Consider the following 17,213-nt stretch of genomic DNA (forward strand, 5'->3'; position numbering starts at 1 on the left):
ATTTATGAAGTAGGAGAGAATCTTCAAAGACAAAATAGATGTGATGCTATTGGTCTGAAAGCTCTACACCTGTGAACCTTCCCCACTGGCAGGAGGCTGGAGGAAAATATAAGGGGGAAAATGGCTTCCCGGAGGAGCCTCATCCTGGTTGTAAGCCTTGGGACAGCTCAGGGCAGGGATTTAAGCTCTCTGAGGGAATAAGAGGAACCACAAACGTAGGAATTACAAATGAGGGGAAAAAATGGGATAAATGGATGTTTTTCTCCAACACAGCAGCCTCATACTGAACCTTGAATTTTAACTCGGGCTCTTCCATTGTCTGGATTTATGTTCTACAAAATACGGTGCATTATTAAGTCGCGCTTATTTCTAGGACTCCCAGCTTCAAAGGCCATCCAAACTGCACCCTTCAAAATGATAGCAACTTCCCGGCCTCAGGCCTCAAGCATGCCAATGCTAACAGAGCCATGCCCTTAGCAAAGCCCCCAGGGATCTAGGAAGGCCTTTCTTCCCAGAGTGGCATAACTCCTCTCTATCTCTATGCATAACCCCCTGAGGCGCGGCCGACCCTCCCCAGTCCCCACCACTCCCCCCAAGCACCACCCTCGTGGTAGTCCCAACTTCCCGGGACACCCCAACGCAACGTCTCGTCTCCTCTCGCCCCCGTCCGGTTGCTTGGAAATGTGCACCGGGCGGTGACGTCACACAGAGAGGCGGGTCCCGGCGGGGCGCGAGCCAATGGCGCGGCCGCGGCCGGCCTCTTCCTTGCCAGCGATTGGTGCGTCGGGCCCCTCGGCCCCGCCCCAGCCAGCCCGCCATGGCGTCAGGCGCCGCAGCCCCGGGGAGGTGGGTCCCGCTTTAAGAAGTGAAGTTTGTCGGCCCCATCCCCCTCCCTGCCCACCGCCCGCAGCCTCCCGTGCGCCCCGCGGAGCTGGCGGATGGAGCTACGGCGCGGCGGCGGCGTGGGGAGCCAGGCAGTGGGGCGCAGAATGGATGGGGACGGCCGAGATGGCGGCGGCGGCGGAGGCGGCGGCTGCAAGGACGCCGGGTCGGAGGACTACGAGAACCTGCCGACCAGCGCCTCCGTGTCCACCCACATGACAGCCGGAGCGATGGCCGGGATCCTGGAGCACTCGGTCATGTACCCGGTAGACTCCGTGAAGGTGAGGCGCGGCGAGGCGCTCCGGAGAGGCTCTCGGGGAGGACCGCGCGCGCGCGTGCAAACGTTTGCATCCTGCGCCAGAGTCCCGGACCACGTTCACCCCCGGGCCCCGGGCCTCTCGGGGAGCTGGGCGCTCAGCCTGGGCTCCGGGGAGCCCCCCTAAGTTGCACCTTCCGCCGCGCGCCTGGGCTTTGGGGAGGTGCTGCGGGGATCCTTCGGGGGACTCCCAAAGGCGCACGCTCGCTCGCCGCGCCGTGCCAGCCGCCTTCCTGCCCGGGTTCGGGAGGCGATCGGTACCCCATCTTTGACCACGCCAGCACCCGCGATCCAAAAGTTCTCTCTCGGGGACTGGTTCTAGTCTAGACCCGCATGTGCTGTGTTTCCGAGGGAAGCCCGCGCGCGCCTTCAACTGCTGGTAACGTGGCCCCAGCCCAGCTCTTGCGCCTTCTGCAGGGACACGTGTGTGGTTTCCGCGCTCTGCATTTTCTTTTTCTTTTCTTTTTTCTTTTTAATTTTGCGGCTGGATGGGAGGGTGGACGTGGAGGAGCGTGTGTGAATAGCTGGATGAGTACCGGTATAGAGCCACCCGAAATTCCTCCCCTTTCCCCCCAACCGGATAGTGTGTGCATGTGCATCTCTTTTCATTCTGCAATGGGACGTTTGCCGACTCTTACTCCAGCTCGGCGGGGGCGCACGGCTTGTGTAATCGGAGGCACCCGTTTGCCTGTCACTCCCTCGCGTGGTTTTTGGAGGTGCACTTCTCTAAGGGGAGGCGTCCTAACGTCAAGACAGCTGTACCTTTCGCCTCATACTAGCCTCAGCCTGTTAAGATGCCCCGTCACGGAGTAAGGAAATATTGACACCTTGAGCTTTGCTGGGCATAACTGGGTCCCTCTGCAACCCTAGTGAATTGCAGATGAAGAAGCTGCCCTGCAGAGAGGTGACCTGAGTAGCCTGTGCCTGCTGACTCCACCTTTGTGTTTGGTGTGTGTGTGTGTGTGTGTGTGTGTGTGTGTGTGTGTGTGCAGATCCTGGGAGGTAATGTAGGTGGTCTATAACGTGAGAGAGAGAGAGTGTGTGTGTGTGTAGGATGTGTGTGTCTGTGTATAGATCCTGGGAAGTAATGTAAGTGTTCTATAACGTGTGTGTGTAGATCCTGGAAAGCAATGTAATGTAGGTTGCCTATCACCCCCCTCTAGCAGCCACTGGATAGTGTCACTGCAGCTGGCCCCACAGGAACACTGGAGGCCAGAAGGTGGTACTCCAAGTTTCCCCTGTGCAGCTGTCAGTTGCAGGGCAGTGAATGGCCATGAGATTTCTGGGGAGAGGACTCAGAGGAATGGGTCCTCCCAGCTTGGATACTCAGGTCCTGGAGACCTTGTCACATACGTTTTCAGGCTCCTCTAGTAAAGCACCTGGGTAGATAGCAGACATTTGTGTGGGAAAGAATCCCTTTCCTGTAATACAATTCCCTGTGTGCTGAAAGCATGTGTCTAGTATCTTGCACAGTGTTGGGAAAGGTAGGAGCAGGAAATGTCATTTTCGTAGATAACAGAAATGTCATTTTCGTAGATACCAGGCCCACCGGTTTGAGGAGAATGTGCTGTCAAGGAATTAGCCTGCATCTGAGGCTCTGGGCCTCTTTGCTTTAAGTATGGTTCAGGGCATTATTTTGGTTTCACATTATAGTTAGAAATAATTAGTCATGCCCTTTGAGCTGCCTTTGATACTGTCAAGAGGCATTCTTCCTACATGTTTAAACTGTGGGATGTGTTGCATTTCTTCCCTGCCCCTTCTCCTGCCCGATGCTGGTATGTTTTGACCTCTGTGTACTTAGTATTAACTTTCCAGAGCAGGTTAACGTGGTGTGTGGGAGAAGGAGGTGGTCTGGCTGGACTAGTCTCCCACTGTACTTGGAAAATAAGGGCTCAGTTGGCAAGTCAAGAGGGTCTAGGTCAGGGGTGTTTGCGGCCCTCCGTACAACATTTTGTGGCCCGAGGCTGGCCTTCAAATATCGCAGTATTGGCGGTTATTCGCTTACCTAATAATCACAATAAAAATCGCGTTAGTAAGGAAAAAATTGCATTAAACATTCGCATACCCCGAGCAGTTCCGTTGGGGGTATGCAAATGTTTAATGCAATTTTTTGCGATATTTTTTCTTACTAATGCGATTTTTTTATTGTGAATATTCGGTAAGCAAAATCCCTTCTGCGGCCCTGCCTCACCCCGACTTTGCCTCCTGCGGCCCCCAGGTAAATTGAGTATGAGACCACTGGTCTTGATTATAGGGTTCTCCTGTGATCCTGAATTGTGACCCTTGGGAATACTTATGTGTGTTAGCATGTAGGTTTGTTTTGAAAGCACTTATTAGCATGTGCCTACCTCTACAGTTTTCTTAGGAGAGGTAGTAGCAAGGATGATTCTTTTCATTTATCAGCAGAAACACAGAGAGAATTCACTGGTTGTGAGCTCCCCAATCCCCTTTGCTTGAAGCTGCAGCAGAGTAGCAGAGTTTGCTCACTAATCCTGAAAGGGCTGGCCATGGGGGGTCACCTGCAGTTCTGCTCTCAGATAGCAATGCCAAGAACCTAGGGGTTCCATGGGATTTCTGCCCAATAGTAGCCAGTTCTGCTCTGCTGGGGCTTTGTCCAGAGTTTTCCATGGGCCTCAAAGTGGCTCATGGTGTGGCCACTTAGCCCAGTGCTTAGGGTGGATGTGAGAACACCCCCTGGGCAGGAGCACTCAAAATTGTGGGGAACATGCCAGGTGGGTGGAGAGAAAATTCCAAACAGATTAGTCACAGCTCTCATCTGCCATGCTGAGTCCTAAGGTGGTGAAAGTAGGGGCAAAAGGAAACCAACAGGAAAGATTTGAAGTGAGGGAACATCTGCTGGTTCTTTCACAGGTTTTCACTTGCTTTGCTTGTCAGGAAAGTGCTGGCCTCTAGCTCTGCTCGAGCAGCCTCCTTGTGTCTGCTGTGCTGATGGCTGAAGGGAAAGCTTGCATCTTTCATTGCTGATGGCATTGAGTTGCCTTCACTCATCTACTTGGCCTTGGGGTTTCCTGTAGCTGGTCCTGCAGAATCTGCCAAGCCAGGCTGATACCAGGGTGGTTGGGCATTCTTCAGGTGCGTTGCCTCTAGGTGTGCACATCATGAGCCCTGCGTTGCAAGCTGGCTATAGCAAGGGTGCTCAGGCAGCTGCCAGCCTCCTTGCCACCCACTGAAGTGTTTTGGAGGCCAAGAATAGTGCAGTCAATATTTTTCAGACTCCTGTGAAATTCCAGATGGGTCTAGTTCCTGCAACAAGATTATCCAGGTTTTTTTTTCCTCTTTCCTCAAGTTGTCTCCCTGGGCCTCTCTTTTGTTGGCCTTCTCCAGTAGAAGGCTTTGTAACTGAGAGGTGGATGTGAGGAGGGCAAAAACAGCCTATTTCTGCCCTGCTCTCCGCTCCTAATTTGCAGGGTGCATCCTTAGCGTGTTGGGGGGTGGGTGGGTTCTAAGCTTCTGCTTGGGAAGTGGAGAGTGGGGGTGTCTTTCAGTCCCAGAGTCAGCACTTGACCTATCTGCGGCTGGCCTCCTGCTACCTGGACAGAAATGAAGGAGGTGCCTGGGGCTGAGGGGCTGCTGTGGAAGCCCCTGGAATTATAGAGCAGTGAAGGTAGGGAGAGGCATTTGGGACTTCTGGGTGGGGGTTATTGACTGCATTGGTTACACCTGTCATGGGTGGCAATGGAAAAGGAGCTGTTTGTGGAGGGGATATCCTCCTTTTCCCTGAGGTCTGCTAGGCACAGGGGGGCGATGGGGCTTTTCACAACCTCGGATTCTTACCTGCCTGCCCATCTCTGCCACCTTTCCTGTCACTTGCCTTGCATTACAGAACTTACTGATCTTGCATGTCTTCCAGCCTCTGGTGGCCTTTCTTCAACCCCACAACTTTCTGGTTCTTCATGTCTGTCTTGGTCTATAACTGTTCCTTTTCAAAGAATTTTCTATTTGTTTGTTTTTGCTCTCCAGAGAGCCCTCAGACAGGCCCCATGGGTTCCTGCCAGACTTCAGGCCTTGAGTAGGCTTTGGGGAAGGCTCCGCCCAGGGCCAGGCCGCTCCCCCTACACCCCACCTTGCCTGGCTGACAGTGTTCCTGATCACTTTCTCTTCCTCTAAGTGTAACTCTGCCCCTGAGCTCCTGTTTGTGGACTTTCACTCTCCCCACAACTGTCTTGGGGATCCTCCGAGCCCAGACTTTGTTTCCTGGGTAGGCAGGACATTCATTCAGTTCTCCTCTGAGTTTTCCTTTCCTTACTCCACTGTTTTGTTTCTCCACCTACCATGGCTTCTTTGACAGCTTCCCTGACCTCTGACCCATTAATGAGCCTCCTCCCTATTATTCCTCCTTTTCTCCACTTCCATCGCCCCCCCCCAACTCTGTTCTGCTGTTCTCTAAGGCATCATTTCCTTCTAACCCCTTATAATACTTAGTTGTATTATTTATCAGGGATGGCGAACAAGTTCGACACAAAGAGCCAAAATTTTAAACTGTGAGAGTCAGAGAGCCACACCATGCAATGACCTGCCAAAACAGACAAACACTCACACAAAAGCATATAATTTTAGCAATAATATATTAAACACATAAGAGGCAAAGAGCTGCATTCATTTTGGCCGGGAGCCACATGCGGCTTGAGAGCCACCTGTTCGCCACCCCTGATTTATATGGTTTATTCCTGTTTGTACTTTTTATTTCTATAGATTTTGTCTTGTTAGAGTGTAAGCTCCCAGTGGATGGGCAGGAAGTCTTTGTTCTTTTGGTCTCAGGGATGCCCCACTGCTCAGGAGGTGCCCAGTTAGGTATTTGTGAAGTGACCTACCCCCAGCAGTCTTAGCTGGTCCTGTAATGGCTGGCTCCCTCAATGCTCACCAGCTTCCAGATGAATTGATCCACTTTACGCATCTCAGTGCCACAGGTGGGCAGGTTTGTAGCTAGTACAGTCTCAAAGTCTAAGACTTTGAGGTGCCAGTCAAGCATTGACAGTCCTTATGGGAGCCCCTGCAGGAGATAGCCAGCAGAGATCAGAATAGAAGAGCAGGTCAGGCCATACCAGCTGGTATCTCTTTCCCAGTACTCTGTTGGTTTTGAATAATACTCCATTTAGTTTTCAGAGACTCAGAGACCCTTCCCCTTCTGATTTACCCATTGGAGCATGAGTCCAAAAAATATTCTGTGAATATTGGTTGAATGAATCAAAGCAACTGCTTAAGGAGAGATGGGAGAAAATGATATAAAATGTATTATACATGAATGTACTCAGGTATACAGTACCATTAGATATTTGTATCTGTCATGAAATTGTCAGCATAAAAGTATAGTAGTACCCATCATCACACAGCTAGAATATATTTTGTTTTGTTTTTGGTATACATCTGGTGATGCTCAGCAGTTACTCCTGGCTCTACACTCAGGAATCATTCCTGGTGGGTTCAGATGACCATATCATATGCCAAGGATTGAACCTGGGTCAGCTGCATCCAAGTCAGGTGCCTTACTCCAGTCCCTATAAAAACTTCAGTGTAATGAGAACTTTAAGCTTTCTACTCAGCAGCTTTCAGATATAGACTTTAGTATTAGTAACTCTAGCCACCATATTACATCCTGGGGAGTTATTTATTTTATAACTGAAAGTTTCTATTTTTTGACCACATTTCCCCATTTTATTTAGCCACCTGTATCTAACAGCTTGTGCCTAAGAATTTAAAAGATTCCACCTAGAATTGAGAAGATGCAATATTTGTATTTCTCCCTTAGCAAAATACCCTTAAAATTCATCCACGTTGTTGAAAATAGCAAGCTTTTCTGTTTATGGCTGACTAGCTGAATAATACTATATTGTGTGAGGTAGATTGTGTACACACACACACACACACACACACATACACACACACACACACTTACATCACATCTTTATCCACTCACGGCTTTTTTAACTTGTTTTCATATCTTGTCTGTTGTAATTAAGGATGCATTAAGTAGTGGTTTTATTTCCTTTGGATAAACACTTAGAAGTAGACTTGGTGGATGGTGCTAGTTCTGTTTTTTGGGTGGAAGGTTTTTGGACCACATCCAGGGTGCTCAGAGTTTATTCCAGACTTGTGCTCCTGATAGTGCTTGGGAGACCAAATGTGATGCCAGGAATTGACCATATGCAAGACCAGTATCTCTGGCCCAGTTAGCCAGTTTCCATTATGGCCTTACCTAGATGGCATTCCCGGCAGAGGGGCTCCTGCTGCCTCACACCCTGCTATCCTTCATCATGTATTGTCTGGTTTATGATGGTCATTCTGACAGGCACTTGGTGGCATCTTAACATGTTTGATTTGCATTTCTTTGTTGATTAGTGACGCACCTAATCTCTATCTGCATAACCCCTAAGCAAATGTCCTTTTAGATCTCTGCCTGTATCTGAATTTTTTTTTGGGGGGGGGGGCACACCCATTGATGCTCAGGGATTACTCCTGGCTATGTGCTCAGAAATCGCTCCTGGCTTGGGGGACCATATGGGATGCCTGTGGATTGAACTGTGGTCTGTCCTAGGCTAGTGCTATCTGCCTTACCACTTTGCGCCATCATTCCGGCCCCTGAATTGTTTTTTTAATTATTATTTTAATTTAATTCATATTTATTTCTTAAATCTGTATAGGTCTTGAATATACAACACACACACATACACACACAAAATCAGATATTTGCTGATCTCTTTGGCTTTCCTTTCTGTGTTATAGTACCAAATGCCATAGTTACTCATCTGAGACAATTGATGCATCTTACTACACACTTCATATATTCCACTGCACTAGACATGAGGCAAGAAAAAAAAATAAGGCCTGGCATGTTTCCAAGGAATGCATCCTATAATTAAATTCTGGTTTAGGTGACAAAGCCGTCCCTCTGAAGAGAATGGCCAAAGTTTATACTCATTTTTTCCGTGGGTACAGGTCTGAGGTACCTGGGTTCCGAAGGGCTCTCTTGAAAGGCCAGTGTAATTCCTAACTTCTTCACTTGCTCCCTTTACGTGACTCTTTTCTCAGTGGGGGACAACCCCTAGTTGTCCCCGAAATTGCTGAATGAAGCTGCAATAAAATTGACTCACAAAAGGTGCCTTTGTAAAACTTCCCCACCCTCCCAGTAATCCCAGACAGTGCTAAGAAGTGTTAGGGTTTCACATTTATGTTTTCTCACTAAAGGAAAAACAACGCATGTTGAAATAGAGAGAAATCCCAGCAGTGTGTGGTGGGAGCAGGAGTTGCATAACTGGTTCTGGAAATGTATGGCTATTGTGGGTCAAGTTGCCGGACTGGACGCAGCTGCGAGTCACTGGGAGGCCATGTTGCAGGTCCAACCGTCCTGGATGCATCACACAATCCAATGAGAAACTCAACCCGTCTGGCTGGCCAAAGCTGCTGGCCTCCTCACTCCATGTTCCGACAACCTTTTCCTGGCATGCCAGCCTTACAGGCTACATTTGAGATGCTGGTGTGTGTGTGTGTGTGTGTGTGTGTGTGTGTGTGTGTGTGTGTGTGTGTGTGTGTGTGTGTGTGTGTGTGAGAGAGAGAGAGAGAGAGAGAGAGAGAGGAGAGAGAGAGGAGAGAGAGAGGAGAGAGAGAGAGGAGAGAAGGAGAGAGAGAGAGAGAAGAGAGAGAGGAGAGAGAGAGAGGAGAGAGAGAGGAGAGAAGGAGAGAGAGAAGAGAGAGAGGAGAGAGAGAGAGAGGAGAGAGAGAGAGGAGAGAGAGACACAGAGAGAGTGAGAGAGTGTCTGGGGTCAGTGTGGATGCTCCCTATGAAAGGCTTGAACCCTAAGGCAGGCCCCAGAAATTTTAAGTGCCAGTCTCCTGTCTTGAAGCAACTCTGAAACCTCAGGGGCTCATTTTTCTCAGCAGGAATCTTCTTGTCTAATAGGCTGATATGATCCTCTGGACTAACACCCGATTAACTGCAGGTTATTGGGAAGTTAGTTGTCTTTGTGAGCTAAAGCAGGCCTAGCTAATGACAGAGCCAAGCATAGGCTACAGACTGGGTTCAGAAGTGATTCAGGTTAGCAACACAGGTTATAGGCTGGATGACCAGGCCTGTACCTGGACAGCTATTGAAACCTCTATGTTGTTATTTTCTGTGAAATGTAAATGACAGTACCCAGTCAGGCTGTCACAAGACTTAATTGTGATTCCTCTGGATGTTCAGGGCACGTGGTCAGCTTCTACTCTAAATTCAAAGTATGCTTGTGAGTTTGCTTATGTCTCTGGTCGCATATTGTCTGCTGCAGTATTTCTGGTTTGTTTCAACTTCTGTTATTTGAACCTAAGGGTTCTGTATTGAAACTTGGAAAAGGCACATGTCCTTTCTCATTTCACAGATGAGAAAACTGAGCTTCAGACAAGTGATATGCCCTGGAATTCTGTTCTTTTTTCCGCTGCTCCACAACAGAAGGGAATGGGGTGGGAGCAAGTGAGGGGCTCGGGTACAGATACAGCTGTTAATGCTGCAGAACCTCAGAACTGGGTCCTGGGATAAAATGATAAGGCTGCAGTTTTTCCATGGAAGGAGGAATTGATGTGAGAGTATAGTAGCAGGAAATAAAAGTATGGCCTGAGACAGGGCTCTGATGTATAGGTAGGAGTTTGTTGTTCAGGGCAAGATGCTGAGCCCCATTGAAGGGATGGGGGCTAGCTATTGTAAGCTCTAGGATTTATGACAGCTGGGTGGCCATGGGCATTTGCCTTCCTTCTTACCCATAGTGTTCTCTACTTTCTGTGCAAAGACCAGGGTAGCCTGCTGCCCCTCTGCAGCTGATTCTATTTCAGGAAGGCTCAAATGTCTATTTTATGGAGACTATAGGGCTGAGAAAAGTCACTGTTTAGGGGTCCTGTGACTAGGGCCAGTGACCAAGGCTGGTCAGGTGTCTTTTGCACAACTGTTTTATTGGTTCCCTTTCCTTTGAAAGTGACCCTGTCCCTGGCTGAGGCTGCCATTGTGGGCTGAGAAAGTGACTAATGCTGAGACTGTTGATGGCCCCAGATCCCTGGCCTCCATGTCTCCCATGTTTACCTGGTGTGCTGCTGCTGACTGATACAGAGGAAGAGGAATGTATGGGAGACCAGTGTCCCAGCCTCCTGGGCCCCTGTCTATCACTCCTGACACTGTCAGTTCTGAGGCTTGCAGGGAGTGTGCCAGCTGGGCTTACTAGAGACAGGAACACACGTGGTACCAGCTTTGGCTGGCATTGCTTGGCTTCCCTGGAATGGAGGGTGTCCCAGGACACTCCGGGGCTATCACCAGTCTAGATGAACAAAGACGGGGCTCATGATTGGAATCTAGAAGCCAGATCAGACAGGTGGGTAGCTTTCCCAAAGGAGAGGAATTGTCTGAAGCATGCCTGTGTGTGTGCAGGAGGGGGCCGGCCTGAGGTGCATCTTAACTGAGACACCAAGCACCACCCTTTCCTTAGTTGCTGTCTCAGATTTACTGACTGGTTTACTGACCCTGGTGTATGCGCGCCTGGTCTCGGGAATGTTCCTTCTAGGTCAGATAGATTGCTGAAATCCAGTGTCTACTCCAAGACTGTGCAAAATCTGAGCTACTGGGAGTGACCACCTGCACTCGGCCCTTGTACAGTACCCCATGGAGGGATTGGGGTAGGGGGATGATGAACCTGCCCCCAGGAGCTTGAACTTTGTCGGAAAGTGTTGAAAAGGGACCCCTGCAGAGAACAGGAGCTTCAAATTAGACATGAAGATAGATAGAATGAAGCGCAGCACAGTGATGCTGTTTCTAAGATGTCCAGCCATCATTTGGGCATCAGCAGTTGTTTCTCCTCATCCCATCGAGGCCGTCTCTCCTCAGACTTGACTAGCACATTTTCACAGTTTGGGGTCGTTGTCCTGGGGCTTTTGATGGGACCTTCCTTCTCAACTGCATTCTGCAGTTTCTTTTCCTCCCTCCATGAATTCTGAATGCCCCATCTGGACACTGAGCAACAGGAAGTGTGGTCTCTGGTGGCACTGCAGAGCCCAGTTGTGGTGGGGTCAGCTGTTCCCTCAAGACTTTCTAGCTTCTAGTGGACCTTTAAGTTATAGCTTCATGATAGCTGAGAATGAACTGCAGCCCACAGTTTGCCAGTGTGACCTTTGGGGCCCTGCTCAGACTCTGCAGGTGATTAGGGAACCTGAGGAATGGGTGGACAGCGCCCTCCTCTGGAGCCCCTCAGCCCTGGCCCTGACTATAATTCCTGTCACACTCTGTCATTAGAAGCTGAAAATGTCTAACAGCATTTCCCAGTCCTTAGTGCCCTTTAGCCTTTCTTTGGAGCTCGCCTGCCTCTGCTAGTCTGTGTTAGGTCCTGCCAACTGCTAGTCCTCAGAAACGCCTTTTCCTTGGAAGAGTGCTGCAATAATGTACGGAATATATTCACAATTGGAATGATTGTTGCCTTCCTCTTTGCTTCCAAAACAATCTCCCAAGTTTCAGAAGGAAGCAGCAAGTGGCATTTAGGGTGGGCTTCTTGGCTCAGGGTATTAGGTGGAGGTAGGTCCATTTATCCTTAGAAAATGTTTGGATCTGGACTGCTTAGAGTGAACCTTGGCTGGTGAAGCTGTCCTTGAGCTTAGGCCACAATTCTTAATTTTTTTTTTTTTGCCACACCCTATGGTATGGTGCTCAGGGGTTATTTCCTTGCTCTTCGTTCTGGAATCATTCCTGGCAGGCTCGGAGGACCATATGGTGGGATGTCTGGGATTGAACCCAGTTGGCTACATGCAAGGCAAATTCCCTACCCACTGTACTATTGCTCCAGCCCCTTAAACATTTTTTTCTTTTGTTCCTGGGTCACACCCAGCAGTGTTGGGTACTACTGGTGGTGTAGAGATTGGTCAATGTGAGGGGACTGGATCTGAGCCTTCTCTCTTGTATGCAAAGCATGTGCTCATGAGCTCTCTCTGTCCCCACAATCCTCTTTTTAAACTTTTACTGAGCATCCCTTTTTGTTTTGTTTGATAAGCCAATAATGTTAATGAAATTCTATTTCTGACCTGAAAAGCCAAGTTCCTGCAAAACTGGACTCCCACCAGAAGCTGCTATAAATTAGAAACCAGGTCTGATCCCAGAGCAGCTACATTTGAGAAAATTGGGAAGAGGGCAAATCCTCAGTTGGCCCTTGCGTGTTGCTTGAATGCAGGGGGCAGGATAAGAAGTGAGAAGCAAGGCCAACAACATATATTTTGTCTAGGTACATATTGACATTTTGTACTTGCATTTTAATGTGATGGTTGCTTAAGATAACCAAAGATCCTGCTGCTAGAGTGACCATGGAATAAATTGCCCATATCTGTTTTATCTGTAAAATGTCAAGGCTGAACTAAAACAAACTGATTTCTCAGGCTGCTTCCAGTCTGAACTTTTCATTCACTTCCAAAGAGCACCTCTTAATTTAGAAGCCCTTCTGCTTTGAAGAAGGAGCTAGGAAGCCCCCAGCATGGAATTCCCCTGAATTCTTTTAATTCTTTTTTGGGAGGATCCCATGCTCAGCAGTTTTCAGGACCTGCTCCTCGCTCTGAACTCAGGAATCACTCTTGGCAAGCTCAGGCACCAATATGGAGTGCTGGAGATTGAACTTGGGTAGGCCACGTACAAGGCAAGTGCCTTACCCGCTATACTGTCACTTTGATGCTTTTCTCAAATTCTTCTAGAATTCTCTTACCCAAGAGTCAGAAGCCAATATAGCATATGGAGCCTGACTTCCCTCCCTGAGTATCTGCTTGGGTATTATAGTTGCTTTAATTGATTCAAAATCTTCAACAACATCATTTAAGTGACTGCAGATCAGTCTCCCAGGCAACTCAAGAAACGCTGATGGTCACAGCCCAGCAGGGAACCGGGAACCAAGGGGAGACCTGGTGCAGATGCCTCTGGGAAGGCCCTTTTTATAGCTCACAAACTCTTTCCTGCCCAAGACCTTTTGCAAGTTCATTACCAGGAAGCTGAGTCATGAGGGGTCAACATCATGGCCAGGGTTACCCAGCTTTGCATCCACAGTCAGGGTTTTCTCACACAACTGATTTGGGAGAGGATTGGTGGCAGCAAGTGAGGTCAAGGAGTACACTTCCCACACTACCACATCTGCTGGAGGAAGTCCCTCCCACTGTGGTTTGTGCTCTGAGATTGCATTGTGAGAATTGCTCTTTTGGATCATTCCCTCATGCCTCCCATCCATTTATTCTCCTCCATTCATGGGCCCAAGGCTGGAAGTAGGCCCAGACAGAGCTTGCATCCTGGGTTTTCAGGGTTCACAGGCAAAACCCTGTTCTAGAGTCATCTGATACTCATCATGCTTAGAGTCACATCTCATGTGCCACTTCCTGTTTCCCTGTGTTCTGCTGTTGATAGGACCAGCCTGCAGGAACCCCTCCTGGAATCCCAGGGATGCCCCCTCCTCTGTTTTCCCCACACTTTCTTCTTGGTTTCTTGATATGTAGGGCCAGTCATTTGTTTGACTTTTGACTTACTCTTTCTCTGGCTTCAGAGGCAAAGTGGTGTTTGCTTTGCTAACCAGTATGGCTTCCCAGAGGTACACTGACCTGGACTGGGTAGCAAGAGTCCTCCTAAGCCTCCTTCTGTCTGACCTCACAGGCTGCATCTGTTCTCATGGTTGCAGTGCTTGCATGCTCTGTAGGGGGCTTTTGCCTCATGAGGTCTCACCCCTGATTGATAGCTCCTGCTGATCCCTTTGGCATCTAGGAAAACTCTAAAGTGTAGATGAATTAGGAAGCCATTTGCAAGAGTAAACATTGGTGTGAGTGGATTCTGAAGGCTGAAAGGGGAAATTCTCTGAAGCTCCCAGAATGTTCCTTCAGCTGTGATCCAGTGTGTCTCTGAGAATCTCCTCAGATTACAGAGAGAATTGGATCGTAGCATTTGCAGGGAATCTGGTGATGTCTGAAAAGTTATTTTGGATACCAAATGAGCATGGAGCATCCACAGAGCTCTGTAGTGATGCCTGCTGGGGTGGGCTGGTGTGTGGAGCAGAGATGGCTGCACTTGGGCAGAATTTTGCTGTGTCTGCCTCTGATATTGCTGTGACAAGACTGTGAAAGCCTAATGCTGGCACCTGGCACCACAGTAGCAGTGAGCCAGGCTGTCCCTTCTCGAAGGTTGCTTGGCGACTTTAATGGGAGACAGGTCTGCTGCTGCATCACTGGCTCTAATTATTAGTAGGGGAATGACAAAGGAAACCTGGAGACATGGCTGCTTTGAAAAGTCTTTTTTCCATGGATAATAGGCTCCTCCTGGGGCCTGCTGAGGAGGGTGCGGCCTCTGACGGGCGGGGCAGCTGGCAGGACCACACTTGACTGGAGAGACCTCATAGAGATGCTGAGGTGCTTGGCCCCTGGGGCCAGGCTTGCTAGACCGTGGGACAACAGCTCTCAGATCCTGCTCTCATTCCAATGTTCTCTCTGGCTCTTGGCTCTGAGGGCAGGTACCATGTCTTGGAACCAGTAGCATTCACCCATACTGGTATTTGGTTGGTTTTAAGCAGATCTCCCTGTCTGAACAGCTGAAATCCTGATTCCTGTTGCGATAGACTTTGGGGACTTATTTTGTGATAGACTTAGGTGAGCATGTTTTCACCGAACTGGACCGGCCTGTGGGATGGAGAAGCAGTTAACTGCAGCATCTTATGCTCTCCTCTTTTGTTTTCCTCTTTCACTTGTCTCTGTCTCGGAGCCCCTGGACTGACCTTCCAGGTATTACCTTCCAAGGCAACTGGATGTGGGGATAGTTCTGTGACCTGGTGGCTTTCACCAAAAACGAACTACCACCCCAGTTTTGGAAAACCAGGGGAATTCAGCTGGAAATTGTTTGATTCTGACAGGATGGAGAGATGCCGATGAAAATTAGTTAGATTTGAGGTCTTTTAACAAATATATGTCAAAATGCTCATAATATGCCATCTGCTGCCTTACATGGTGCATGGGTGTGTATGCAATTTGCTGGGTACTGAGTCCTGCATCTCCCACATGAAGGCAAGTGCCTAGCCTTCATGTTCTACTCCACCCAACTATCTCAATCTTTCAAAGAATTGTTTTATTATAGTTTAGGTAAGATATTTACATCTGTGTCAAAGTAGGTGGTGTTGATATACAAACACATCCCTACAAAGTGCCCAGATTGTCCCTATGTCACCTCTGTCTAGTCATTAGGCCTTCCCACTCCTCCCTCTAGGGCAGTGTTGGCTAACCTTTTTGAGCCCAAACTGCTGCACAATGCCCGGTCTTCCCAATGGCCAGTCCGGCCCTGTTGCCAAGTGAGCTGCAAAGCAGACACCAGCACACTTGCCTCCCACCATGCCACATATCTTAATTGCAGACCCCTTTCCGCGTGCTAGCTGCAAGGCCTTCGCGTGCCACTGCTGGCACATGTGCCATAGGTTTGCCATCAAGTCTAGGGCTTGGTGATTATGTTGTATTCAAAAGTTTGTCATTGTTAGATATTGTCCTTTTCCCTATTTTGCCTTGCCTTGTTCCACAGAATCTGTTCTCCCTGTCTCCTTTGCTCAACACAACAGTTTATTCTTGTGTAACAAATTGTATAATTTCATCTTTCTTAGAGCTGCATTGTATTCCATTGTGTATACCTACCACAACTTTTTTATCCCTCTGTCATTGGACAGTTAGCTTTTTTCCATATTCTGGATATTGTACTAAATGCTGCCGTGGCCAATAGGCATGCACATATGTTTTGGGGTGAATGTTTTTGTGTTTCAGAGGTAGGAGCCAAGAAGTGGAATTGTGGGTCATATGGAAGTTTTGTCTATTTTTTGAGGCATCTCCGAACTACTTTCTTTGGAGGCTGAATAGAAGAAATTCCTGTGGTGAATGAGGGTTTCTTCCTCACAGCATCCCCACTGTGTTACGATCTTTTTTGATACTTGCCGTTCTCACTGGTATGAGGTGATACCTTACTTCTGTTTTAATTCATGTTTCCCCATAGCCAGTGATGATGAGCACTTTCTTTACATTTACTGGCCATGCTTTTGTTCTTTTGAGAGAAGTGTCTGTTCATCTCTACATTTTTTGAGGGGTCATTAGATATTTCTGTTATTGAGATTTGTTTTCTTTTGTTTTTCTTTTTTTGTTGTTGTTTTATTTTGTTTTTGGACCACACCTGGTGATGCTCGGGTTATTCTTGCCCATATGCTAAGAATTCGCTCCTGGCTTGGGGAACCATATGGGATGCAGGGGGGATCGAACTGTGGTCTGTCCTAGGTCAGCCCTGTGCAAGACAAACGCCTTACTGCTGCACCCCGAGATTTGTGAGTACTTTTTATATTTTGGATATCAGTCCTTTATTTCATGTATTGTGTGTAAATATTTTCTCCATTCAGTAGATTGCCTTTTAATGGTAACTTCTCTTTTAACATACAAAAACCTTTCAGTTTGACTTTCATTTTTGTAGTCTTTCCCTTTAGAGTCAAATTATTAAGAGTAACTCTGAGCTGACCATCTTGGTCCTTGGTGTATGACTCGGCTGTGTGAAATACATTCAGGCTTTTGTGCAACCAATCAATTGACATTTTTATTTTCCAAAAAAAAAAAGATGAAGCTCTTCATCCAGTAAATGACTCCCTTTCCTCTTTACTCCAAACCTCTGATACCCTGATCTTCTTGCTCTCCTCTCTGAATTTGACTAGTCTATGTACCTCATATAAATAGAACCATACAGTATTTGTCTTTTTATAGTTGGCTTATGCATAATTTCCTCAGGGGTCTCTTTTGTAGCATATGTTGTGTTAGAATTCCTTTCGTCCTTGGGTTGAAGACTGCCCCTGCTCTGTTAGCTTTTTCTTCTGGTACAGTGTTACTGTGGGAACAGAGACCCCTAGCAATGAAGTGATTGCTTGGAATTCCTAAGGACACCGTGGTAGAGTGGGGTGAGGTCTAGGACTCTGGAGCATGGCTCTTTGTTCTGCCAAGGTCACATTCAGGTGTGTGTCTGGGAGAATTGCCT

General features: G+C 48.1%; 1 protein-coding gene across 1 annotated transcript in view; it reads left to right on the forward strand.

Moving 5' to 3' along the window:
* Positions 1-822: 822 nt before the first annotated feature.
* SLC25A37 (solute carrier family 25 member 37) overlaps positions 823-17,213 on the forward strand; it is a 34,045-nt gene continuing 17,654 nt past the window's right edge. The window contains exon 1 of the mRNA XM_049769491.1: positions 823-1,163. Within this exon, the coding sequence (XP_049625448.1) occupies positions 939-1,163 (225 nt within the window). The 5' untranslated portion in view covers positions 823-938. The remainder of the gene's footprint in view (positions 1,164-17,213) is intronic.

The sequence above is a fragment of the Suncus etruscus genome, chromosome 3 (genome assembly GCF_024139225.1).
Source record: "Suncus etruscus isolate mSunEtr1 chromosome 3, mSunEtr1.pri.cur, whole genome shotgun sequence".
NCBI classification, from domain to species: Eukaryota; Metazoa; Chordata; class Mammalia; order Eulipotyphla; family Soricidae; genus Suncus; species Suncus etruscus.